Source organism: Hypanus sabinus, chromosome 14, assembly GCF_030144855.1.
Source record: "Hypanus sabinus isolate sHypSab1 chromosome 14, sHypSab1.hap1, whole genome shotgun sequence".
NCBI lineage: Eukaryota > Metazoa > Chordata > Chondrichthyes > Myliobatiformes > Dasyatidae > Hypanus > Hypanus sabinus.
In genome coordinates, this window is record NC_082719.1 from 109,540,385 (window position 1) to 109,567,742 (window position 27,358).

The 27,358-nt window shown below is 42.4% G+C and overlaps 1 protein-coding gene across 1 annotated transcript in view; it reads left to right on the plus strand.

The window, feature by feature from the left end:
• srp72 (signal recognition particle 72) overlaps nt 1-27,358 on the plus strand; it is a 228,925-nt gene that overhangs the window by 188,332 nt on the left and 13,235 nt on the right. Inside the window, exons 15-17 of the mRNA XM_059989802.1 lie at nt 588-665; nt 10,388-10,525; nt 20,816-20,853. Of these exons, the coding sequence (XP_059845785.1) occupies nt 588-665; nt 10,388-10,525; nt 20,816-20,853 (254 nt within the window). The remainder of the gene's footprint in view (nt 1-587; nt 666-10,387; nt 10,526-20,815; nt 20,854-27,358) is intronic.

Here is a 27,358-nt window from a genome sequence, read left to right on the forward strand (position 1 = left end):
GATTAAGATGCTAGAATCTGGAACACAAACACACAAAGCTGGAGGAGCTCAGCAGAATTGAGCTGCGTCTGTGGAGGGATATGGGCAGCTGACATTTTGGATCAAGACCTTTAACCTGGAGGTCTCAACAAATATCAGCTATCCATTTCCAGTTCTGTTCCTATATCTTATGGTCATATGGTCTTAGGTGAGCTTAGAATCTGGATGAGCACCTGGATGACAATGCTCTGGCCAATTACAGAAACTTGGTCAGTTCAAAATTCTAGGCTACAACTGTAATGGAGCAAGAGGGCAGGTGTCAGAAGCCTCTCTGCCGTACATTTGTTGAAATTTGATAGTCTTTGGTGATGTACCAGAGGCAACATCCCAAGGCATCAGTTTGCTGCCACTTACTAAGAGCTTAAAATAAAGTGTTGTGGTTCAGTAATAAAGCATACGTATTGCAGACAGAAGATTATTTTTTGTAGTTTCTCTGCCTCTATTTTAATGGATAAAATCAGAATGCTTGATGTTTGTATACATGAAAATTACAGACATGACCCTGTTTTAATTTAATTCTTAGAATACTCACTATTTTGCCTTTCTAGACAGAATTCTCAGGATGTACGGACTTTGGCACAGCTGATCTCTGCATATTCATTGGTGGACTCCAAAAAAGCCAAGACGTATCCTTTTTTCGAGGAGGGTGTACTCTTTGTTATTTTTAGCAGTTTTCACGTCATTTTGAGTAGCTAAAGTGAGAGTGGACTTACTCAAATGAGAACGTGGTGTAGAGCTGCAAATTTCAGAGCAGCAGCAGTAATCAAGGGGGCCAGGAAAGATTCCTAGAGAGCTGAACCAACCTAATGCTATAATAGCAAAGGATAGGATGAGAAGATGGTCATTTCATTTGCAAGGAAATTGCCTTCCATCCTTTAATATTCTTCATGATTTAATATTGGTAGGGTTTGTCATGGAGCTGTACAGCACAGAGAACATCACTTCAACAATGTGCTGACATTGGAGAAGGTCCAGAGAAAGTTCATGAAAATGACTCCAGTTGTTAAAGTGTTAATGTATGAGGAGTATTTGATAGCTACAAGCCTGTACCTGCTAAAGTGTAGAAGAATGAGTGGGGATGTTATTGCAAGACCCAGGCAGAGTGTATGTGGAGAGAATGTTTCCTAAAATGGAGGAGTCTAGGACCAGAGGGCACAGCCTCAGAATAGAAGGATGTCCATTTAGAGCAAAGATGAGGTATTTTTTCAGACAAAGTTGGTGGTGAATTGAATTGACTTTATTACTTACATCCTTAATATACATGAGGAGTAAAAATCTTTACGTTACATCTCTGTTCAAATGTGCAATGTGCAGTTATAGTAATTTATAATAAATATTATGTGCAGCAGGATAGTCAACAAGAGATAGAAATACAGTAGCATCAGCATGAATTAAGAGTCTGATGGCCTGATGGAAGAAACTGTCCCGGAACCTGTTGATCCTGGCTTTTATGCTGCGGTACTGTTTCCCACATGGTAGCAGCTGGAACAGTTTGTGTTTGGGGTGACTGGAGTCTCAAATGATCCTTTGGGCCCTTTTTACAAACCTGTTTTTGTAAATGTCCTGAATAGTGGGAAGTTCACATCTACAGATGCATTGGGCTGGCTGCACCACTCTCTGCAGAGTTCTGTGATTGAGGGAAATACAGTTCCTATACCAGATAGTGAGACAGCCAGTCAGGATGCTCTCAATTGTGCCCCTGTAGAAAGTTCTTAGAGTTTGGGGTGCCATACTAAGCTTCTTCAACCGTCGATAGAAAAGATCCTGAGAGGCACGATTTATGAACATTTCGAGAAGCATAATATGATTAAGAATAGTCAGCATGGCTTTGTCAAAGGCAGGTCATGCCTTATGAGCCTGATTGAATTTTTTGAGGATGTGCTGAAACACATTGACAAAGGTAGAGCAGTAGATGTAGTGTATATGCATTTGAAAAGGTAATCCATGCAAGGCTTATTGAGAAAATAAGGGGACATGGGATCCAAAGGGATCTTGCTTTGTGGATCCAGTATTGGCTTGCTCACAGAAGGCAAAGAGTGGTTATAGACGAGTCATAGAGGCCAGTGACCAGTGGTGTGCCTCAGGGATCTTTTCTGGGACCCCTTTTCGTGATTTTTATAAATGACCTGTTTGAGGAAGTGGACGGATGGGTTAGTAAATTTGCTGATGACACAAAGGTTGGGGGTGTTGTGGATAGTGTGGAGGGCTGTCAGAGGTTACAGTGAGACATTGATAGGATGCAAAACTGGGCTGAAAAGTGGCAGATGGAGTTCAACCCAGATAAGTGTGAGGTGGTTCATTTTAATAGGTCAAATGTGATGGCAGAGTATAGCATTAATGGTAAGACTGTTGGCAGTGTGGAGAATCAGAGGGATCTGAGAGTCCAAATCCTTAGGACATTCAAAGCTGCTGTGCAAGTTGACTCTGTGGTTAAGAAGGCATACAGTGTATTGGTCTTCATCAATTGTGGAATTGAGTTTATGAGCTGAGAGGTAATGTTACAGCTATATAGGACCCTGGTCAGACCCCACTTGAAGTACTGTGCTCAATTCTGGTTGCCTCATTACAGGAAGGATGTGGAAACCATGGAAAGGGTACAGAGGAGATTTACAAGGATGTTGCCTGGATTGGGGAGCATGCCTTATGAAAACAGGTTAAGTGAACTCAGCCTTTTCTCCTTGGAGCAACGGAGGATGAGAGGTGACCTGAAAGAGGTGTATAAGATGATGAGAGACAGTGATCGTGTGGATAGTCAGAGGCTTTTTCCCAGGGCTGCACTAGAGGGCAGTTTTAAGGTGCTTGGAAGTAGGTACAAAGGAGATGTCAGAGGTAAGTTTTTTTACAGTGGTGAGTGCATGGAATGGGCTGCTGGTGACGGGGGTTTTTTACGAGGGGTGATTGATAAGTTTGTGGCCTAAAGTAGGAGTCAATTTTAGAAGACCTAGCACATTTATTTCTCAACATAGTCCCCTCCTACATTAACACACTTAGTCCAGTGGTCATGGAACATAGGGATTTTGGACCTCCAGAAAGTGTCCAGAGCATGAGTGATTGATAAGTTTGTGGCCTAAGGTAGAAGGAGCTGAGTTATACAGCTCTCATTACATGCACATGCAGTTCAACTCTTTGATTATGCAAAAAGTTTGGAGTTAATAACTCAAGGGGTGATTGATAACTTCATGGCCTAAGGTAAGAGGAGATGAGTTACTAACTTCAAACTTTCTGCCTAATCACTCAAGTCAAGTCAAGTAGCTTTTATTGTCATTTCAACCATTAGTGCTGGTACAGTACACAGTAAAATCAAAACAACGTTCCTCCAGGACCATGGTGCTACATGAGACAACACAAAACCTCACTAGACTACCTGAAACAACACAAAACTACACTAGATACATGAAAGAACGCAAAACTACATTAGACTTCAGACCTACACAGGACTACATATAGTGCGCAAAACAATGCAAGACAGTACTAATATAACTAATAATAGGCACAGTAAAAGGCAAATTACAATATAAATTTGTATATGATGTAATGATATACAAATGATAAACGTAAACAATGTTTTAGCAGGAATTGAGTAAGAAATGAACAAAAATTACAAAGGCAGTGGATTGGTGTTCAGTTGAGTGAGTGAGTGTGTGTGTGTGTGTAAGTTGGTGTCGGACTAGACTCTGGGATTTGAGGAGTCTAATGGCTTGGGGAAAGAAACTGCTACACAGTCTGGTCGTGAGAGCCCGAATGCTTCGGTACCTTTTGCCAGATGGCAGGAGGGCAAAGAGTTTGTATGAGGGGTGTGTGGGATCCTTCACAATGCTATTAGCTTTGCGGATGCAGCGTATAGTGTAGATGTCTGTAATACCAGGAAGAGAGACCCCAATGATCTCAGCTGACCTCACTATCTGCTGCAGGGTCTTACAATCCGAGATGGTACAATTTCCGAACCAGGCAGTAATGCAGCTACTCAGGATACTCTTGATACATCCTCTGTAGAATGTGGTGAGGTTGGAAGGTGGGAGATGGACTTTTCTCAGCCTTTGCAGAAAGTAGAGACGCTGCTGGGCTTTCTTGGCTATGGAGCTGGTGTTGAGGGACAAGGTGAGATTCTCTGCCAGGTGAACACCAGAAACTTTGGTGCTCTTAACGATCTCTACGGAGGAGCCATTGATGTTCAGTGGGGAGCAGTCATACCTACTCTCCTGAAGTCAACAACCATGTGTTGTTTTGTTTTGTTCACATTCAGAGATAGGTTGTTGGCTCTGTGCCAGTGCATTAGCCACTGCACCTTCTCTATATGCTGATTTGTCATTCTTGCAGATAAGGCCCACCACAGTTGTGTCATCGGCGAACTTGATGATGTGGTTCGAGCTGTGTATTGATGCACAGTCGTGAGTCAGCAGAGTGAACAGCAGTGGACTGAGCACACAGCCCTGGGGGGCCCCCGTGCTCAGTGTGATGGTGTTGGAGATGCTAAATTCCAATCCAGACCAACTGAGGTGTCTCCCAGTCAGGAAGTCTAGAATCCAGTTGCAGGAAGTGGTGTTCAGGCCCAGCAGTCACAGCTTTCCATATAACCATATAACAATCACAGCACAGAAACAGGCCATCTTGGCCCTCCTAGTCCGTGCCGAACCCTTAATCTCACCTAGTCCCACCTACCTTTCCAATCAGTTTCTGAGGAATGATTGTGTTGAATGCTGAACTGAAGTCTATGAACACCATACATGTCCAGGTGGGTGAGGGCCAGATGGAGGGTGATGGCAATGGCATCGTTTGTTGAATGGTTGGGATGATATACGAACTGCAGGGGGTCCAGTGAGGGGGGAAAGCAGGGTCTTGATGTGCCTCGTGACGAGCCTCTCGAAGTACTTCATGATGATAGATGTGAGTACAACAGGACGGTAGTCGTTGAGGCAGGACACTGAAGACTTCTTCCATAGAACCGTAGAACATTACAACACAGAAACAAGCCTTCTGGCCCTTCTTGGCCGAACCATTTTTCTGCCTAGTCCCACTGACCTGCACCTGGGCCATGTCCCTCCAATCCCCTCGCATCCATATACCTGTCCCAAGTTTTTCTTAAATGTCAAAAGTGAGCCCGCATTCACCACTTCATCTGGCAGCTCATTCAACACTGCCACCACTCTCTGTGTGAAGAAGCCCCCCCCCCAATGTTCCCTTTAAACTTTTCCCCCTTCACCTTTAACCCATGACCTCTGGTTTTTTCTCCCCTAGCCTCAGTGGAAAAAGCCTGCTTGCATTCATTATCTATACCCATCATAATTGTATACACCTTTATCAAATCACCCCTCATAGGGAATAAAGTCCTAACCTATTCAACCTTTCTCTGTAACTCAGTTTCTCAAGTCCCGGCAACATCCTTGTAAACCTTCTCTGCACTCTTTCAACCTTATTAATATCCTTCCTGTAATTAGGTGATCAAAACTGCACACATACACAATGGTCCCACCAATGTCTTATACAACCTCACCATTACATTCCAACTCTTATACTCAATACTTTGATTTATAAAGGCCAATGTACCAAAATCTCTCTTTACGACCCTATCTACTTGTGACGCCACTTTTAGAGAATTATGTATCTGTACTCCCAGATCCCTCTGTTCTACTGCACTCCTCAGTGTCCTATCATTTACCTTGTATGCTCTACCTTGGTTTGACCTTCGGAAGTGCAATACCTCACACTTGTCCGCATTAAACTCCATCTGCCATTTTTCAGCCCATTCCTCCAACTGGTCCAAATCCCTCTGCAAGCTTTAAAAACCTTTGAGGAAGGTCCACTACACCTCCAAACTTTGTATCATCGGCAAACTTGCTGATCCAATTTGCCACATTATCATCCAGATCATTGATATAGATGACAAATAACAATGGACCCAGCACTGATCCCTGTGGCACACCACTAGTCACAGGCCTCCACTCGGAGTAGCAATCCTCCACTACCACTCTCTGGCTTCTTCCATTGAGCCAATGTCTAATCTAATTTACTATCTCACCATGTATACCTAGAGACTGAATCTTCCTAACTAACCTCCCATGCAGGACCTTGTCAAAGGCCTTACTGAAGTCCATGTAGACAACATCCACTGCCTTCCCTTCATCCACTTTCCTGGTAACCTCCTTGAAAAACTCTAATAGATTGGTTAAACATGATCTACCACACACAAAGCCATGTTGACTGTCCCTAATAAGTCCCTGTCTATCCAAATATTTGTAGATCCTATCTCTTAGTATTCCTTCCAATAATTTACCTACTACCAACGTCAAACTTACCGGCCTATAATTTCCCGGCTTACTTTTTGAGCCTTTTTTAAACAACGGAGCTACATGAGCTATCCTCCAATCCTCTGGCACCTGACCCGTGGATATCGACGTTTTAAATATTTCTGCTGGGGCCCCTGCAATTTCAACACTAGTCTCCTTCAAGGTCAGAGGGAATACCCTTTCAGGCCTGGGGATTTATCTAGTCTGATTTGCCTCAAGACAGCAAGCACCTCCTCCTCTTTAATCTGTATAAGTTCCATGACCTCCCTACTTGTTTGCCTTGTTTCCATAGACTCCATTCCAGTTTCCTTAGTAAATACAGATGCAAAAAACTCATTTAATATCTCTCCCATTTCTTTTAGTTCCATACATAGCTGACCACTCTGATCTTCTTTTTGCTCTTAACATACCTGTAGAAGCTCTTAGGATTGTCCTTCATCCTGATTGCCAAAGCAACCTTATGTCTTTGTTTAGCCCTCCTGATTCTTTCTTAAGTATTTTCTTACTCTTTTTATACTCCTCAAGCATCTTATTTCCTCCCTGTTGCCTATACGTGTTATACATCTCTCTCTTCTTCTTTATCAGAGTTCCAATATCCCTCGAGAACAAAGGTTCCTTATTCTTATTCATTTCGCCTTTAACCCTGACAGGAACATACAAACATACAGCACAGGGACAATGGTGGTGGCCTTGAAGCACATTGGAATGACGGCACTGGTCAGGGAGATGTTAAAAATGTCAGTGAGAACATCTGCTAGTTGGTCTGCACATTCTCTGAGCACTCTGCCAGGAATCAGCGGATGCTGCCCGACTTGCTGAGTTCATCCAGGTTGTTTGTACGTGTTGATTTGACCACAGCATCTGCAGTGTACTTTGTGTTTACTGCCAGGAAAATTGTCTGGTCCAGCAGCCTTCCGTGGGTTGACCCTGCATTGAGTTTTCCTCACATCAGCCACGGTAAGACACATTACCTGGTTGTTGGGAGGAGAGGTGGTCTTCCTTGCCACCACGTCATTTTTCGCCTCAAAACCAGCGTAGAAGTTGTTCAGTGCATCTAGGAGGGAGGCATCACCAACACAGGCAGGTAATGTTGTCCTATAGTTGTTGATGTCCTGAATGACCTTCCACATGCGCCACGTGTCACCGCTATCCTGGAAGTGTCTGTGGATTCGCTAGGTGTATGTACGCTTTGCCTCTCTGATGGCCCGGGGCAGTTTGGCCCTCGCTGTTGTTAGGGCTGCCTTGTCACCTCCTCTGAAGGCGGAGTCTTGGGTCCTCAGCAGCGCACACACCTCCGCGGTCATCCATGGCTTCTGGTTGGAGCATGTAGTGATGGTCTTGGATACAGTGACATCATCAATGCACTTGATGATGTAGATAGTCACTGATGCCGTGTACTCCTCTAAGTTGGTGGAGTTGCCATCAGTTGCAGCCTTCCTAAACGTGCCAGTCAGTGTACTCAAAGCAATCTTGAAGAGCAGAGATGGCTCCTGCTGGCCAGGTTTTCACCTGCTTCAAAACTGGTCTGGAGCACCTGACAAGCAGTCTGTATGCTGGGATTAGCATAACAGAGATGTGGTCTGAGTAACTGAGTTGAACTGCGTGTGCATGTAATGAGAGCTGTATACCTTAGGCCACAAATTTATCAATCACCCATGCTATGGACTGTTCCTGGAAATCTAAGATCTGGATGCTCCATGACCACTGGACTAAGTGTGTAAATGTAGAAGGGGACTATGTTGAAAAATAAATGTGCTAGGTTTTCTAAAATTGACTCCTTCTACCTTGGGCCATGAACTTATCAGTCACCCCTCGTAAGCGACTCCTGGATAGGTACATGGAGCTTAGGAAAATAGAGTGCTATGGGTAACGCTAGGTAATTTCTAAAGTATGTACATGTTTGGCATTGCATTGTGAGCTGAAGGGCCTGTATTTTGCTGTAAGTTTTCTATATTTCTATATCTGAGGTGAAAGAGGCGCTGTGTGCCTTTTTCACCACACAGCTGGTATGTACAGACCACATGAGATCCTCGGTGAAGTTTATGCTGAGGAACTTAAAGCTGTTCACCCTCTCAACCCCAGATCCATTGATGTCAATAGGGGTTAGCACGTCTCCATTCCTCCTGTAGTCCACAACCAGTTCCTTTGTTTTTGCGAGGTTGAGGGAGAGGTTGTTTCTTGACATCACTGTGTCAAGGTGATGAATTCCTCTCTGTAGGCTGCCTCATTATTATTTGAGATTAGTGTAGTGTCGTCAGCAAATTTAATTAGATTGGAGCTGTAGGCGGCAACACAGTAATGGGTACACAGAGAGTAAAGGAAGGAGCTTAGTACATAACCCTGAGGGGCACCTGTGTTGACGGTCAAGGGGGCAGAGCTGCGGGAGCCCACTCTTACCACCTGCTGTTGAACTGACAGGAAGTCCAGGATCCAGCTACAGAAGGCAGGGTGAAATCTGAGGTCTCTGAGCTTCTTGTCAAGCCTGGAGGGAACAATGGTGTTGAATGCTAAACTGTAGTCCAAGAACAGCATTCTCACATAAGCATTCCTCTTTTCCAGATGTGTAAAGATGGTGTGCTATTGTGTCGTCTGTCAATCGTTTGGGTCGGCAGGCGAATTGTAGGAGGTCCAGTGGGAGCGGCAGCATGCTGCAGATGTAGTCCTTGACCAGACTTTCAAAGCATTTGCTGTATATTTAGATGGGGAGAGAATGGGCAGACTATTATTTAGATGGGGAGAGAATTCAAAATGCAGAGATGCAAAGGGACTTGGGAGTCCTCATGCAGGATACCCTAAAGGTTAACCTCCAGGCTAAGTCAGTGATGAAGAAGGCAAATGCAATGTTGGCATTCATTTCTAAAGGTATAGAATATAAGAGCAGGGATGTGACGTTGATGCTCTATAAGTCATTTGTGAGACCACACTTGGAGTATTGTGTGCAGTTTTGGCTCCTTATTTTAGAAAGGATATACTGACATTGGAGAGGGTTCAGAGAAGATTCCCAAGAATGATTCCAGGAATGAAAGGGTTACCGTATGAGGAACGTCTGGCAGCTCTTGAACTGTATTCCCTGGAGGATCTCATAGAAACATTCCAAATGTTAAAAGGCCTGAACAGATTAGATATGGCTGTTATTTCCCATGGTAGGGGATTCTAGGACAAGAGGGCACAACTAAAGGATTGAAGGATGTCCATTTAGAACAAGAGATGTGGAGAAATTACTTTAGTCAGAGGATGGTAAATCTGTGGAATTTGTTGCCTCGAGCGGCTGTGGAGACCAAGTCATTGGGTGCATTTAAGACAGATTTAGATAGGTTCTTGATTAGTCAGGGCATCAAAGGATATGGGGAGAAGGCAGAGGAGTGGAGATGACTGGAAGAATTGGATCAGCCCATGATTGAATGGTGGAGCAGACTTGATGGGCCGATTGGCCTACTTCTGCATCTTATAGTCTTATTGAGGTGAGTGTGACAGGACATCAGTCGTTCAGACATGTTACTTTGGTCTTTTTAGGTACAGGGACAATGGTGGATGTTTTGAAGCGGGGGTGGCACTCTACAATGGGAGAAGGAGAGATTAAAGATGTTTGTAAACTCACCCGCCAGGTGTGCCACACGCATCCTGAGTACTTGCCTTGGGATGCCATCCAGAACAACAGCCTTGCAACTCCATGTAATTCATTGCCACAGATAGTTATGGAGGCCAAGTCATTGGATATATTTAAAGCGGAGGTTGATAGGTTCTTGATTAGAAAGGGTGTTAAAGGTTACATGGAGAAGGCTGGAGAATGGGACTGAGAGGGATAATAAATCAGCCATGATGGAATGGCGGAGCATACTCAATATCCTGCTCCTTTGTCTTATTGTTTTATGTTCTGGTCTTCAGCACATCACATCCATGCTGACCTTTTTGCCCATTTACACAAATAACTTTTTCCTGTACAAGGTCCAAACCCTTCTTGCCAATATATGTACCTGTCAGTGCACTGATAGATTGATAAATATGAAAGTTTAAAAAGGTCCATTTAATGATTACACTTACATTTCCTGAATGTTTCTGTCCAGACTTAGCAAGCACTTGCCTTCACTGGAAGCTATGTCTTTCAAAGTGGATGTCGATGCCTTAGAGAATTCACATGGTGCCACGTACATAAGGAAGAAGGCTGGAAAAGTGGCTGGTGAAAGCCAATTGAAAGAACGTGGGTATGTGGAAAAATTGTTAAAATTGATTTTTCTGAAACACAAAAGGAATGGTTTTAGAGAGTGAATGGCAAAGGAGAGACAACTGCATGACACCAGTCTGAAGAGGAAGGAGGCATGATAGGACTTGGTTCTGTCAAGTGAGCTGATCCATGCCAAACAAAAAGTAGTTTAGGAACAGAGTCTATAGTACTTGGTGTGATTTAGTGGAAAAACAAAAGGAGTAATCTAAAATTATAAAATTTAATAAGGACCAACTTCATTGAATGGCAAGGAATCTAGCTAAAGGGAAGTCGAACCGACTATGACCAAACTGTATTGGAACGATGGGTTACATCTGACCAAACTGTAATGGAACGATGGGCTATGTATGACCAAACTGTAATGGAATGATGGGCTGTGTATGAACAAAATGTAATGGAACGATGGGTTATGTCTGACCAAACTGTAATGAAATGATGGGTTACATCTGACCAAACTGTATTGAAACGATGGGTTACGTCTGACCAAACTGTAATGGAATGATGGGTTACAACTGACCAAACTGTAATGGAATGATGAATTATGTCTGGCCAAACTATAATGGAACAATGGGTTACATCTGAGTGAACTAATGGAATGATGAGTTACATCTGACCAACTGTAATGGAAAGGAAATTGAAAAAGAAGTTGGAAAGGGAATTAAAGAGGGAAAATTCCAATTGCATACTGCATCAAAAACAGAAGAGGTTCTCCAGATGCTGGAAATCCAAAGCAGCATACATGGAAAGTTGACTTTTCGGGCCAAGACCTTTCATCAGGACTAGAAACAAAGGAGGTTCGTGAACCTGGTTTTCTGCATTAATTACTCATAACATGTGGCCTGATCTTCTTCTAAGTTACAATAATGGATAAGCGCAATCTGTATAAACTAATAACATGCAAACAATTGTACTACTTCTCATCAATCTACAAATGTTTGTATGTTCAAATAAAACGTGAACTTCTGAGGTAATGCCTTCTACAAAAGCTGTTTGGAGTCAGGTGTTCCAATCAATGAGATGAGATTGGAGGTGTGGTTTGTAGAGATGCCTTGCGCTATAAAAAAATGACACACAAAATCAGATTACTGACACAGCCTGCTCTTCTCAAGAAAGATCTGTCTAAGTGCACCATGCGTCGATAAAAGCAACTTTCAGAGGACCTTAGAAGAAGACTTGTAGAAATGCATGAAGCTGGAAAAGGGTACAAAAATATTTCTAAAGACCAGAGTGTTCATCAGCCCACAGTAAGAGAAATTGTCTACAAATGGAAGAAATTCAGTACTGTTGCTACTCTCCCTGGGAGAGAGAGGCCTGCAAAAATCACACCAAGAACACAACGTGCAATGCTGAAGGAGGTGAAAAAGAATCCAAGGGTAATAGTAAAAGACCTGCAGAAATCTCTAGAACTTACTAAAGTCATTGTTCATGTGTCCACTATAAGAAAAAGGCTGAACAAGAATGGTGTTTCTGAAAGGACACCATGGAGAAAACCCCTGTCTCCAAAAACCAGGGCCTGGACAGCTTGCAATTGTTGAGGGAACAATGAATTCAAAATTGTATCAAGACATTTTAGAGGAAAATGTCAGGGTGACAACTGAAGCTTAATAGAAGTTGGATGATACTGCATGTCTCAAGTTTGCAAAAAAAGTACCTGGACAATGTTCTGTAATGGACTGCAATGTTCACCTGGACTGATGAGACAAAAGTAGAGCTTTTGCCAGAAATGTGCACTGCTATGTTTAGAGGGAAAAAGGCATTGCAGATTAATACGAAAACCTCATCCCAAATGAAGCATGGTGGAAGGAGCATCATAGTTTGAGGCTGCTTTGCTGTGCCAGGGCCTGGACAGCTTGCAATTGTTGAGGGAACAATGAATTCAAAATTGTATCAAGACATTTTAGAGGAAAATGTCAGGGTGACAACTGAAGCTTAATAGAAGTTGGATGATACAAAAAGAAAATGATCTGAAACACAAGACTAAATTAACAAAATGGTTTCAAAAGAAGAAAAATAGTTTTTTAGAGTGGCCAAATCCTATTCTAGACCTTAACCCTATTGAGGTGCAGTGGCATGACCTAAAGAGGACCAAGTATCCCAGAAATATGGATGAACTGAAACAGTTTTGTATAGACGAATGGTCTAAAATTCCTCCTTATCATTGTGCAAGTCTAATCTGCAGCTACAGGAAATGTTTGGTGGAGGTTATTGCTGCAAGAGGAAATTCTACCAGTTATAAAATACAAGGATACACATACTTTTCCCAGCCTGGACTGTGAATGTAAAGAATGTGTTCAATGGCAACACGTGCAGGCTTCCCACAGTACATGATTGAATGTGCTGGTAGTTAACACAAATGATACATTTGACTGTGTTTTGATTCACATGTGATAAATCTGAATTTGAATTTTTCTTGAATCGAGTAGGTTCGATGATATTCTCCAAAATAAATACAGGCGAGAGGTATTCATTTAAAACAACACCCATCTTCGAACCACACTGCTACTTCAGAAAATATAGCCTCTCCTAAATTAACCTTCTGCTCTTGATAATCTAAACCTGTTGGATTATCAGGATGTGTGAAATGAGCTACTTTTTAATCAGGGCAGTAACTGAGATTTTGAATGCAGTTTCCCAGCAGTTTTTCTGATTTCAGGAGTGAGCGATCAGCAAGAGGGATTCATTAGAAAGAACCAACAAGAAAAAACCAAGTGCAAGTGTAACAGCCTTCTGTTTGGAATGAGCCAGTGTTGAGGGTGGCTTTGGCTCATCGGGCTTAGGCAAGCAACACACACAAACGCTGGAGGAACTCAGCAGGCCAGTCAGTATCCGTCAGAAAAGCATTTAGTCGCCGTTTCAGACTGAGACCATTAACTCCTGATAAAGGGCCTTGGCCTGAAACATTGTCTATACTTGGATTGCCAGCATCTGCGGATTTTTTCTTTTTGTATTTTAGGCTTAGTCGAGATTAGGTTTGGGTGAGGTAGGTTCTCTTGTAAGTTTCTTGCTCTCTCTAACCTTATTTGTTCATTCCATATCTGTTAAGGCAGAGTAAATTAGTGAGAAAGGCTCCAGGTAGTGTTTTGTACTGTGGGAAATCTAGGAGACCTGCAGCCTCCCAGATAAACACATCTGTACCAAGTGCACCAAGTTGCAGCTCCTCAGAGAAAGCATTAAAAAACTAGAGTTCCAGCTTGATGACCTTTGACTCATATGGAAGAATGAGGAGATGATAGACAGATGTTACAGGGAGGTAGTCACTACAAGGTTGCAGGAGATAGGTAACTGGGTGACTATCAGGAGAAAGAAGGGAAATGCACAGCCAGTGCAGAGTACGCTTGTAGCCATTTCCCCAATAGTAAGTATACAACTTTGGATACTATTAAGTGGGACAACCTACAGGGGTGTGGGGGAGAGAGTGACGGTAATCGAGTCAAGTGCTGTGACTCAGAAGAACAGAGAGGTGAAGAGGACTGCTGTGTTGATAGGAGATTCCTTAGTCAGAGGAGCAGAGACAAGGTTCTGTGGACATGATACAGACACCTGGATGGGATGTAATGCTAAAGTTGTACAAGGCATTTGTAAGGCTAAATTTGGAATATTGTGTGCAGTTCTGGTCACCGAATTATAGGAAAGGTATCAATAAATTAGAGAGAGTGCAGAGACGATTTACTAGGATGTTACCTGGGTTTCAGCAATTAAGTTACAGAGAAAGGTTGAACAAGTTAGGTCTCTATTCATTGGAGCGTAGAAGGTTGAGAGGGGATTTGATCGAGGTATTTAAAATTTTGAGAGGGATAGATAGAGTTGACGTGAACAGGCTGTTTCCATTGAGAGTAGGGGAGATTCAAACTAGAGGACATGATTTGAGAGTTAGGGGGCAGAAGTTTAAGGGAAACACGAGGGGTATTTCTTTACTCAAAGAGTGATAGCTGTGTGGAATGAGCTTCCTGTAGAAGTAGTAGAGGCCAGTTCAGTTGTGTCATTTAAGGTAAAATTGGATAGGTATATGGACAGGAAAGGAGTGGAGGGTTATGGGCTGAGTGCGGGTAGGTGGGACTAGGTGAGATGAAGGGTTCGGCACGGACTAGGAGGGCCAGGATGGCCTGTTTCCGTGCTGTGATTGTTATATGGTTATATGGTATATTGTCTCCCTGGTCCCAGGATCAAGGGATGTCTTTGATTGGGTCCATGGCATTTTCAAGGGCGAGGGTGAGCAACAATGTCATAGGTAGACAAGGTGAGGAGGTCCTGAAGAGAGATTTTAGAGAGCCAGGTAGAAAGTTTAAATCAAATCAAATCATTAGAAAGAGCTGACATAGGGTTGGATGGTGTCGAATTATTGTGGATAGAGCTAAGGAACTGCAAGGATAAAGAGACCCTGATGGGAGTTATATACAGACCCCCCAGTACCAACGATGTTGTCTACAAATTACAGTGGGAGATAGAAAATGCAAGCCAAAAGGGCAATGTTACAATAGTCATGGGGGATTTCAATATGCAGGTAGCTTGGGAATATCAGGTTGGTGCAGGATTCCAAGAGTGGCAACTTCTAAAATGCATACGAGATGGCTTTTTAGAGCAGCTTGTGTTTGAGCCCACTTGGGGATCAGATATTCTGAATTGGGTGTTATGCAATAATCTGGAATTGATTAAAGAGCTTAAGGCAAAAGAATCCTTGGGGGCAAATAATCATAATATGATCGAATTCACCATGAATTTTGAGAAGGAAAGGCTAAAGCCAGAATTATCAGTATTACACTGGTAAAGGGAATTAAAGGCATGAGAGGGGAGTTGGCCAGAATTGCTTGAAAAAGAACACTGGCAGGGATGACGACTGAGCTGCAATGGCTGGAATTTCTGGAAGCAATTTGGAAGCCGCAGTGTGTGTGTGTGTGTATATATACGTATCCCTAAGAGTAAGATGTATTCTAAAGGAACGATGACACAACGAGGCTAACAACAGAAGTCAAAGCCAACATAAAAGCCAAGGAGTGGCTTATAATAAAGCAAAAATTAGTGCTTTATTAGAGGATTAACAGAGGATTGGGAAGCTTTCAAATACCAACAGAAGGCAACTAAAAAAAATCATTAAGGAGTTAAAAATAGAATACAAAAGCAAGCTAGCCAATAATATTAAAGAGGATACCTAACGTTTCTTCAGATACGTAAAGTGTGAAAGAGAGGAGAGAGTTGGATACTGGACCACCGGAAAACAATGCTGAAGAGGTAGTAATGGGGGACAAGGAAATAGCGGATGAACTGCATCAGTATTTTGCATCAGTCTTCACTGTGGAAGACGCTAGCACTATGGTGGAAATTCCAGGTGTCAGGGGTCATGAAGTGTGTGAAGTTACCATTACTAAGTAATACTAAAGGCTGGGTGAGTGGGCAGATACTTGGCAGGTGACATTTAATGTGAATAAGTGTGAGGTTATCCACTTTGGGAGTAAGAACAGGAAGGCAGATTATTAACTGAATGGTGTAAAGTTAGATAAGGGAGAAATACAAAGAGATTGTGGAGTCCTTGTTCATCAGTCACTGAATGTGAATGAGCAAGTGCAGCAGACAGTGAAGAAGGCTAATGGAATGTTGGCCTTTATTACAAAGGGAATTGAGTACAAGAGCAAGGAAATCCTCTTGCATTTGTACAGAGCCCTGGTGAGACCACACCTGGAGTATTGCGTACGGTTTTGGTCTCCAGGGTTAAGGAAGGACATCCTGGCTGTAGAGGAAGTGCAGAGTAGATTCAGAAGGTTAATTCCTGGGATGTCCGGACTGTCTTACACAGAGAGGTTAGAGAGACTGGGCTTGTACACGCTGGAATTAAGGAGATTGAGAGGGGATCTGATTGTAACATATAAGATTATTAAGGGATTGGACAAGATAGAGGCAGGAAATATGTTCCAGATGTTGGGAGAGTCCAGTACCAGAGGGCATGGTTTGAGAATAAGGGGTAGGTCATTTAGGACAGAGTTGTGGGGATCTGGAATGCACTGCCTCGGAAGGTAGTGGAGGCCAATTCTCTGGATGCTTTCAAGAAGGAGCTAAATAGGTATCTTATGGATAGGGGAATCAAGGGATATGGGGACAAGGCATGAACCGGGTATTGATAGTTGATGATCAGCCATGATCTCAAAATGGCGGTGCAGGCTCGAAGGGCTGAATGGTCTACTTCTGCACCTGTTGTCTATTGTCTATTGTCTAAGGAGCAGGTTCTTGGGGAAACTGAAAGGTCTGAAGATAGACAATTCTTCTGGACCAGGGTTCTGAAAGATGTGGCTGAAGAGATTGTGGAGGAATTAGAAAATTATATTTCAAGGATCACTAGATTCTGGATTGGTTCCGAAAGACTGGAAAATTGCAAATATCACTCCGCTCTTCAAGAAGGGAGAGACAGAAGAAAGAAAGTTATAGACTAGTTAGTCTGACCTCAGTGGCTAGGTGGATGTTGAAGTTGATTGTTAAAGATGTGGTTTAAAAAGGGATGTTTTCTGGTTGGCTGCTAGTGACTAATGGTGGCCCTCAGGGTTCAGTATCGGACTACTACATTTCATATTGTTTGTCAATGATTTAGTAGTGGAATTCATGACTTTGTGGCAAAGTTTGCAGATGATACGAAGATAGATGGAGGGGTAGGTAGCACTGAGGAGGCAATGCGATTGCAGCAGGACTTTGACAAATTGATAGATGGGGCAAAAAAGTGGCAAGTGGAAAACAGTGAAAAAAAATGTATGACAATGCATTTTGGTAAAAGGAACAATGGTGCAGACTATTATATAAACAGGGTGAAGGTTCAAACATCAGAAGTGCAGAGGGACTTGGGAGTCCTCATGCAAGACTCCCAGAAGGTTAATTTTCAGGTTGAGTTTGTGGTAACAAAGGCATTGTTACAAAACAAAACAAAAGCAAATGTTGGCATTTATTTCAAGGGAAATTGAATATAAAAGCAAGGGGATAATGCTGAGCCTTTAAGACACTAATCAGGTTGGCTGTCAGTGATTAGTGGTGTCCCACAGGAGTCTGTGTTGGGACCAATTCTTTTTACGTTGCATGTCAATGACATGGAATTTCGTAATTGATGACTTTGTTGCAAAGTTTGCAAATGAGACGAAGATAGTTGGAGTGACTGATAGTTTTGGGGAAGTAGAGAGGCTACAGAAGGGCTTAGACAGATTAAGAGAATGTGCATAGAAGTGGCAGTTGAACTGCAGTCACGGGAAGTGTGTGGTCATACCCTTTGGGTAGAAGAAATAAAAGGTTGATTATTTTCTAAATGGAGAGAAAATACAAAAAACAGACTCAAAGAGACTTGGCAGTGCTTGTGCAGGATTCTCTTAAGGTAAGGACATGTTCAGCACAGCTTTGTGGGCCGAAGGGCCTGTATTGTGCTGTAGGTTTTCTATGTTTCTATGTCAGTTTGCAAGTTGAGTCTGTGGTAAGGAAGGCAAATGCAATGTTAGCATTCTTTTCTAGAGAACTAGAATGTAAAAGCAAGGCTGTTATGTTGAGACTTTATAAAGCATTGGTGAAGCCTCACTTGGAGTATTGTGATCAGTATCTTAGAAAGAAAACCGTGGTGTACAAAGGCTTTTGTAAATCTAGTCAAGAAGAAAAGAGCTTACAAAAGGTTCAAAAAACTAGGTAATGATCTAGAAGATTATAAGGCAAGCAGGAAAGAGTTTGAGAATAAAATTAGGAGAGCCAGAAGGGGTCATGAGAATTCCTTAGCGGGCAGGATTAAGGAAAACCCCTAGGCATTCTACAGGTATGTAAAGAGCAAGAGGATAAGACAGTGGAAAAATGTGTATGGAGCCGGGGGAGATATCAGAGGTACTTAATGAATACTTTACTTCAGTATTCACTACAGAAAAGGATCTTGACAATTGTAGGGGTAACTTACAGTAGACTGAAAAGCTTGAGCATTTAGATATTAAAGAAGGGGATGTGCTGGAACTTTTGAAAAGCATCAAGTTGGATAAGTCACCAGGACTGGATGAGGTGTACCCCAGGCTACTGTGGGAGGCGAGGGAGGAGATTGCTGAGCCTCTGATGATGATCTTTGCATCATCAATAGGGATGGGAGAGGTTCCGGAGGATTAGAGGGTTGCAGGTGTTGTTCCCTAATTCAGGAAAGGGAGTAGAGATAGCCCAAGAAATTAAAGGCCAGTGAACATTACTTCAGTGGTTGGTAAGTTGATGGAGAAGGTCCTGAAAGGCAAGATTTAGGAACATTTGGAGAGACATAATATTAAAGAATAGTCAGCATGGCTTTGTCAAAGACAGGTTGTGCCTTACGAGCCTGATTGATTTTTTGAGGATGTGAGTAAACACATTGATGATGGTAGAGCAGTAGATGTAGTGTATATGGATTTCAGCAAGGCATTTGATAAGGTACGCCCATGCAAGGCTTATTGAAGAAGTAAGGAGTCGTGGGATCCAAGGGGAGCTTGCATTGTGGATCCAGAACTGGCTTGTCCACAGAGGGCAAAGGGTGGTTGTAGACGGGTCATATTCTTCATGGGGGTTGGTGACCAGTGGGGTGCCACAGGGATCTGTTCTGGGACCCCTACTTTTCTTGATTTTTATAAATGACCTGGATGAGGAAGTGAGGGGATGGATTAGTAAATTTGCTGATGACACAAAGGTTGTTGGTGTTGTGGATGGTGTGGAGGGCTGTCAGAGGTTATAGTGGGATATTGATAGGATGCAAAACTGGCCTGAGAAGTGGCAGGTGGAGTTCAACCCAGATAAATGTGAAGTGGTTCATTTTGGTTGGTCAAATATGATGGCAGAATATAGTATTAATAGTAAGACTCTTGGCAGTGCGGAGGATCAGAGGGATCTTGGGGTCCGAGTCCATAGGATACTCAAAGCAGCTACGCCAGTTGACTCTGTGGTTAAGAAGGCATATGGTGCCATTGGCCTTCATCAATCATAGGTTTGAGTTTAGGAGCCGTGAGGTTATGTTGCAGCTATATAGGACCCTGGTCAGACCATTGCTGAGTTCTGGTCGCCTCACTAAAGGAAGGATGTGGAATCCACAGAAGGGGTGCAGAGGAGATTTACAAGGATGTTGCCTGGATTGGGGAGCATGTCTTATGAGAATAGGTTGAGTGAACTCGGCCTTTTCTCCTTGGGGCAGCGGTGGATGAGAGGTGGCCTGATAGAGGTGTATAAGATGATGAGAGGCATTGATCATGTTGGTAGTCAGAGGCTTTTTCCCAGGGCTGAAATGGCTAGCACGAGAGGGCATAGTTTTAAGGTGCGTGGAAGTAGATACAGAGAGTGTACCTACTACCATAAGTAAATTTTTCACACAGAGAGTGGTGGGTGAGTTAAATGTGTGGTAGAGGCGGATACAATAGGGTCTTTTAAGGAGACTCTTAGATAAGAGCTTAGAAAAGTAGAGGGCTATGCTGTTGGGAAATTCTTGGCAGTTTCTAGAATGGGTTTACATGGTCGGCACAACATTGTGGGCCAAAGGGCCTGTAATATGCTGCAGATTTTCTATGTTCTAACATATCCCTCAGAGTAGATATCACATGGCTACCCTTTAATGCATGTTGGCTTTCAACTTAGTAGGCATTTAGATGACACTGACTATACTTGATATCAAATATTGTCATGGTCAAATGTCACTTGAACTTACTGGGCAGTAACATTTAATTGTATTCCAGCACTCCTTCTGTCTTCAAATACCCATAATACGATATTAGTGAATGGTAAATTTAGAGTCAAGAAAAAGTACAGTACAAAATCAGGGTATTCAGCCCATATAGTCTGTGCTGAATTATTTAATCGCCCACTGCCAAAACTCTCCATAGACCTACCAACCATGTACTTATCCAAATTTCACTTAAACATTGAAACTGAGCTTGCATTCACCTCTTGTTCCACATTCTCATGACCGTCATGTTCCCCTTAAACTTTTCACCTTTTACCCTGCAACCCAATACCTCCAGTTGCAGTTCCACCCAGTGGAATCTCAGTGGGAAAAGGCTTCTTGCGTTTACCCTGTAAACCCCTCATTATTTCAAGGCTGATATTTACTGAGCGTTTGTATGAAATGGTCTGTGATCAGTGATGAGTGGTTGGTCGTATTTACATTTCCACGTCTTGGATTGGTTTAATAGCTGCGAGGGAAATGGAGCAAATTTATTCCGCAACATGTCTGAAAACTTAATGGCTGCAATTTTTATAGCATTCAGGTTATTTTTTTCTGCTTTGATAAAATTTTTCCTTCTGACATTTTCTTTTGTTTGTTTTACAGACAGGGTGATATAAAGAAAAAGAAGAAGAAAAAGAGAGGTTTTTTCTTTACATTTCTTATTTCTGTTTACCAGCATCAATTTCAATTGGCATATGTTTAATTTGTGATAGACTCTGCTGTTCATTTATTATATTACTTTGCTTGACACCCTAAATTAGTTTAAATTGAACCTTGAACATTACTGTGAATGGCTTCGGGGCAATGTTTTGGACCATAAGACATAGGAGCAGAAATAGACCATTGAGCCTGCTCCACCAATCAATCATGGCTGATCCTTTTTTCCCCCTCTACAGCCTCACTGCACAGCCTTCTCCCCATAACCTTTGATGCCACGTCCAATCAACAAATGATCAAGCTCTGCCTTAAGTACACCTAATAACCAGTTCTCCACAGCTGCCTGTGGTAATAAATTCCACAAATTCATCACCCTCTGGTTAAAGAAATTTTTCTGCATCTCTGTTTTAAGTGGACACCATCCTATCCTGAGATTGTGTCCTTTTATCCTGGACTCCCCCACCTTCGGAAACATCCTTTCCACATCTGCTCTGTCTAGGCATTTCAACTTTTGAAAAGTTTCAATGAGATCCCTCCTCATCCTTCTAAGTTCCAGCGAGTACAGACCCAGAGCCATCAAATGTTCTTCATACGATAACCCTTTCATTCCCGAAATCATCCTTCTGATCCTACTGTCCAGTGCCAGCTTATCTTTTCTTAGATGAGGTGCCCAAAACTGTTGACAATACTTAAGGTGAGGCCTCATTATAAAGCCTCAGCATCACACCCCTGCTCTTATTCTAGACCTCTTGAAATGAATGTTAACATTGCATTTGCGTTCCTCACCACCGACTCTGCCTGTGTTAATCTTTAGGGTATTCTGCACAAGGATTCGAAAGTCTACACAGTTATTTCTACTACCAAAGTGCATGATCATGTATTTTCTAACATTGTAATTAATCTGTCACTTTCTTGCCCATTCTCCTAATCTGTCTAAGTCCTTCTGCACCCTACCTGTTTCCTCAACACTTCCAGCCCCTCCACCAATCTTCGTATCATCTGCAAACTTCACAATAAAGCCATCTATTCCATCATGTAAATCATTAATACTGACCTGTGGAACACCACTAGTCACTGGCAACCAACCAGAAAAGGATCCTTTTATTCTCACTTACAGCCTCCTACCAAGCAGCCAGTGCTCTAACCATGTTAGTAACTTTCCTGTAATACCATGGGTTCTCAACTTGGTAAGCAGCCTTATGTGTGGCACTGTGTCCAAGGCCTTCTGACAGTCCAAATATACAAAATCCACTGCATCCCCTTTATTTATCCTACGTGTAATCTCCTCAAAGAATTCCAAATGGTTCGACAGGCAGGATTTTCCCTTAAGGAAACCATGCTGCCTTTGACCTATTTTGTCCTATGTCACCAAGTACTTTATAATCACATCCTCAACAATTGACTCTAACATCATCCCAACCACTGAGGTCAAGCTAACTGGTCCATAATTTCCTTTCTGCTGCCTTCCTCCTTTCTTAAAGAGTGGACTGACATTTGCAATTTTCCAATCCTCGGGCACCATGCCAGAGTCCAATGAGTCCAATGAGTCCAAGGATCTTCATCAACTTACCAACCACTGAAGTAAGACTCACTGATCTATAATTTCCTGGGCTATCTCTACTCCCTTTCTTGAATAAAGGAACAACATCCACAACCCTCCAATCCTCCAGAGCCTCTCTTGTCCCAATTGATGATGCAAAGATGATAGCCAGAAGCTCAGCAATCTCCTCCCTCACCTTCCACAGTAGCCTGAGATACATCTCATCCGTTCACGGCAACCTATTCAACTTGATGCTTTCCAAAATTTCCAGCACATCTTCTTTCTTAATATCTACATGTTCAAGCTTTTCAGTCTGCTACAAGTCATTGCTACAATCACCAAGATCCTTTTCCACAGTGAATACTGTAGTAAAGTATTCATTATGTACCTCTACTATTTCCTCTGGTTTCATACACACTTTTCCAATGTCATACTTGATAGGTCCTATTCTTTCACGTCTTATCCTCTTGCTCTTCACATACTTGTAGAATGCCTTGGGGTTTTTCTTAATCCTGCTTGCCAGGCCTTCTCATGGCCCCTTCTGGCTCTCCTAATTTCATTCTTAAGCTCCTTCCTGTTAGCCTTATAATCTTCTAGATCTCTAACACTACCTAGCTCTCTGAACCTTTTTTAAGCTTTTGTTTTCTTCTTGACTAGATTTACTGCAGCCTTAGTACAGCATGGTTCCTGTACCCTACCATCCTTTCCCTGTCTCATTGCAATGTACCTATGCAGAACTCCACACAAATATCCCCTGAACATTTGCCACATTTTTTCTGTACCTTTCCCTGAGAACATCTGTTCCCAATTTAAGCTTCCAAGTTCCTGCCTAATAGCCTCATAATTCCCCTGACTCCAATTAAACGCTTTTCTAACTTGTCTGTTCCTATCTCTCTCCAATGCTATTGTAAAGGAGATAGAATTATGATACATGTACTCTTCATTCTGGTTACAGTACAGAGCCTTTGGCAGATATTGTACATGTACTCTTCATTCTGCTTACTGAATACTCCAGGATAAAGAATAAGACAGTTTAGAAAGGGATATGTATTTAACTTCAGGCAACATACAGACAAATTGAGAACGGTTGTGAATACAGATCTGATTGGTCCATTTTGTACAAGGTCCAGAAAGAGATGATACCAAGATTGGGAGCGTAATGGGAAATGAGGAAAGCTATCTAAGCTTGCAGCAGGATCTGGACCTGTTGGGAAAATGGGCTGAAAAAAAGCAGGTGGATTTAAGTGTGAGGTTTTGTAATTTGGGAGGACAAACCAGGTTAAGACTTGCACGGTGAGTGGTAGGGATCTGAGAAGTATGGTAGAACAGAGAGATCTGGGAATACAGATTCATAATTTCTTGAAAGTGGCGTCACAGGTAGATAGGGTTGTAAAAGGAGTTATTGACACATTGGTCTTACTGTAAATAAATGTGTTGAATACAGGAGTTGAGATGCACAGGCATTTACCAGGACTTGAGGACCTGAGTTACAGTGGAAGGTTGAATAGATTAGAACTTTATTCCCTAGAAGATAGGAGAATGAGGGGTGATTTGATAGATGTTTATAAATTTGAGGGGAATAGATAGGGAAAATGCAAGCAGAGTTTTTCTGCTGAGGTTGGATGAGACTAGAACTAGGGGTCATTGATTAAGGATGAAAGGTGAAAAGTTTAAGAACATGAGTGGGAATTTCGCTGAAAGAGTGGTGGGAGTGTGGAACAAGCTGCCAGTGGAAGTGATGGATGCAGGTTTGAGAAATTGGATAGATACATGGATGGAAGGGCTGTGGTCCTGGTACAAGTCAATGGGACTAACCAGAACAACAGTTTGGTATGGACCAGATGAGCAGAAAGGCCTTTTCTATGCTGTAGTGTTCTAATTACTCTAAAGTTGAAAAGCAATTAGTTCTGTGGAGGTGTTGGCTTCAGTAGTTGGTTTGCCACAGTGTATGAAAAATTCGTTAATCGAGAATTACCAGGTTGGACACATGATAATTTCTATTCTTCCCATAGAGTATAGAAAAGTGAACAGTAATGTCTGTGTGATGTATACACATTCACCCTATGTTTCAGTAGGTGCTATGATTTTCCCTAACATGCCAAAGTTATGCTGTGTAGAGAATTGGAATAGAGCTTGTTACGAACCCCGTAACTGGGTCTCTTACCAGCAAAGATAGAGAGGTCTGTTGAAGTCTGATGGTACTATTTTTAACAGTATTTATTGGCAAAAATACACAAAAATAATATCAATGCAAACATACAGATAATATACGTCGTCAATACTAAATCTAAAAGTGCGGGTATAATAATAACAATCAATAAGAAATAAGCTCTATCGTTGTCTAGGGGATAATGTATTGTCCGATGGAAATATAAAAGTCACTCAGTTTATTCAGGCTGCAGCCTTTGGTTGGAGTCAAGAGAGAGAGTTTAGAAACTTGCCAGCTTTATGATGTTGATCCTTCAAAATTTCGTTGGTGTAGCCGGTCCTTTAGCTAAGCCATTCTTCCGTGGTAAGGCCCCAATTCCTAGGCAAAGGAAAAGGACTCACGCGAGCCCCACCAGCTGTCGCTTTTAAACGCTGTCGCAGGATTTCTAGCATTTCTCCTGGTGCGTCTAAAGGGGTTGTTCCCCAGACCCTCTTATCCTTACTCACGGGGTCTCAGATGTCAATCAGGTTGGGATGATGCAATCCCTCAACCAGCCCACTCTGGTCATCTCCTGAGGGCTTCAATGAATAGTACATTACTCAATACACAATTCCGTCTCCAAGAGACAATGGCCATTATCCGTGGCTTTGTCTCGCTGAGGCCAGGACACATTCCAAGCCTGTGTATTCTGGATGTCTCTCTCTCATTTCCTGGGTCCCAGACCCGAATTAATAGCGATCTTGCGATTCTCGAAAAGGAGGGGGCTACTTTGTACCCTTCGGCCCCTCAGAGTTGTGGTATATTCGAAACACCCCCTTCCTTCAAAGCATTTTTACCATTGGTAAAAACGAAGTAATACAGAGTCTTACAGGATTTTAGAATCTAACACAATACAAAAGTTTTTTTTTCACTACAGAGTAATACAGTTATACATTCAATTCAGCATCTAAACAGTTAACGATTACATTGTCACTTCCTTTAATATCTTAACATCTTGTACCTTACTAAAGTCTTGTAGCATCAGACTTCAATTTAATAACTACTTATTTTTTTTATATTTCTTTCCTTCAGCAAACAAAAACTAAAGAGTTGTGATCTTAGCTTACGTGTATACTACAAAAGTTCATGCAAATACTAATCTTTATTGTTACTTCCAAACTTAACAGTCAATCTTCCATGGGGGTTGTCTTTATTATTCACATACTTTGTCGAAATCCCTTCAAACAGGATCCTGCTATTTAAAATGGCAGCCCGTCAACCCTCGCCCCTTTTCCAGTTAACTCCCACGTGGTGAGCTTGTGCACCATGGCGAAATAGGCTTTCGTCCGCTCCTTTCATAGGAGTTATTTTATCAACAATGTGTTCCAAACTTAGACCATTTTCCAAATCTCCACACATTTCTTTAAGTTTAAGCAAGTTGCTAGTTTTCTCTTCAGGACCCTTCCTGCTATTAGTTCTCAATTTCAGATCTGAAAGCGATCCCTCTTTATTCAAACAGCATTTCGAATTCTGCTTTCTCACACCATACTCTTGAATAACAATAGCGTGTGGGGCACCTTTACATTCCAACTCAACCTGTAATTGATTCGCAGGCACCGCGTTACCAAGCCATTGTCTCTGTAGCCTGGTTGCTGCTTCTGACATCAATCCAGACTTTAAAATTTCTTCATTCAATTTAGGAACTACACTTTTCCCTTGTCCTTCAATAATAATATTCACCTCACCACCTTTTATCTCCTCACTAACTTTTAACCCACCTTCGAACACAAACAACTGGGAATTCTCACTTCCCGCTAGTACCAAGGTTAACCCTTTTTTCACTGAACCAAGTCCATCTGACCCACAAGGACTGCATTCCTTTTCAACTGAATCAAATACCTCAGACTTTTTCTGAGCTCCATTACTAGGTTCAATACCACGTGCATCCACATCTTGAACACACTCAAACGGGACATTTGCCTCTTCCAGGCTTTCAATACCCGTACCCTTTTCAAATTCTAAATTCCCCTGATCCTCCCAGCTACCCTCTGGGCAACTCCCTTCCGGAGTAAACTCAACCCCGCGAGCTGAAACAACCTCATCTGCCAACCCAGCAGACTTCTTCAAGGTAATGGCATCCTTTTCATCTAGGACTGCCCTCATTTCATTATCGGGAACACCTTTAGAATTTTCAACTTCTTCAAACAGTTCTGCCAAACAAGAAAGATCATCCATGTCCAACTCTGGACCTTTTAACAGCCTTACCTGTTTTTCATCTTTACTTCGTGCCTCTATAAATTTCCTCCTGGCTAAGAGCAGGACTACTTCCTCTCCCTTACTCTTTTACACTTTCCTATTCTCCGTTTTACCACCCTCTTGGTACAGGGTCGGTAAAAACGTCTCGGCCAAATCGATACTGGCCTGATTTAAACTGGTCTCATTCTCAGCTGCCTTTCCCGACATGCTGCGAGTGATCGCGCATGCGGGATGGATCTTGGAATCTAGGGGCGGGACCTCAGCACTCACAGGCTGGCTCGTCAGCTTCATTGCCGACCAAACCTTACCACCAGCTAAATCGTTACCAAGAAGGACGTCCACGTCAGTTCTCGGAAATTCTGATCGCACCCCTATTTCAACTGGTCCAGGTACCAGATCACAATTTATAATGATCCTATGTAAGGGCACCGCTTCTGTCCCTTTTCCTATTCCTTTCAAAGCTACCATTCCCGTCTTGCGACCAAAATCCAGTACCTTACTGCTAATCAATGGCAGTTCAGCTCCTGTGTCTCTCCAGATCCGCACTGGAACTGGTGTGTCTCCC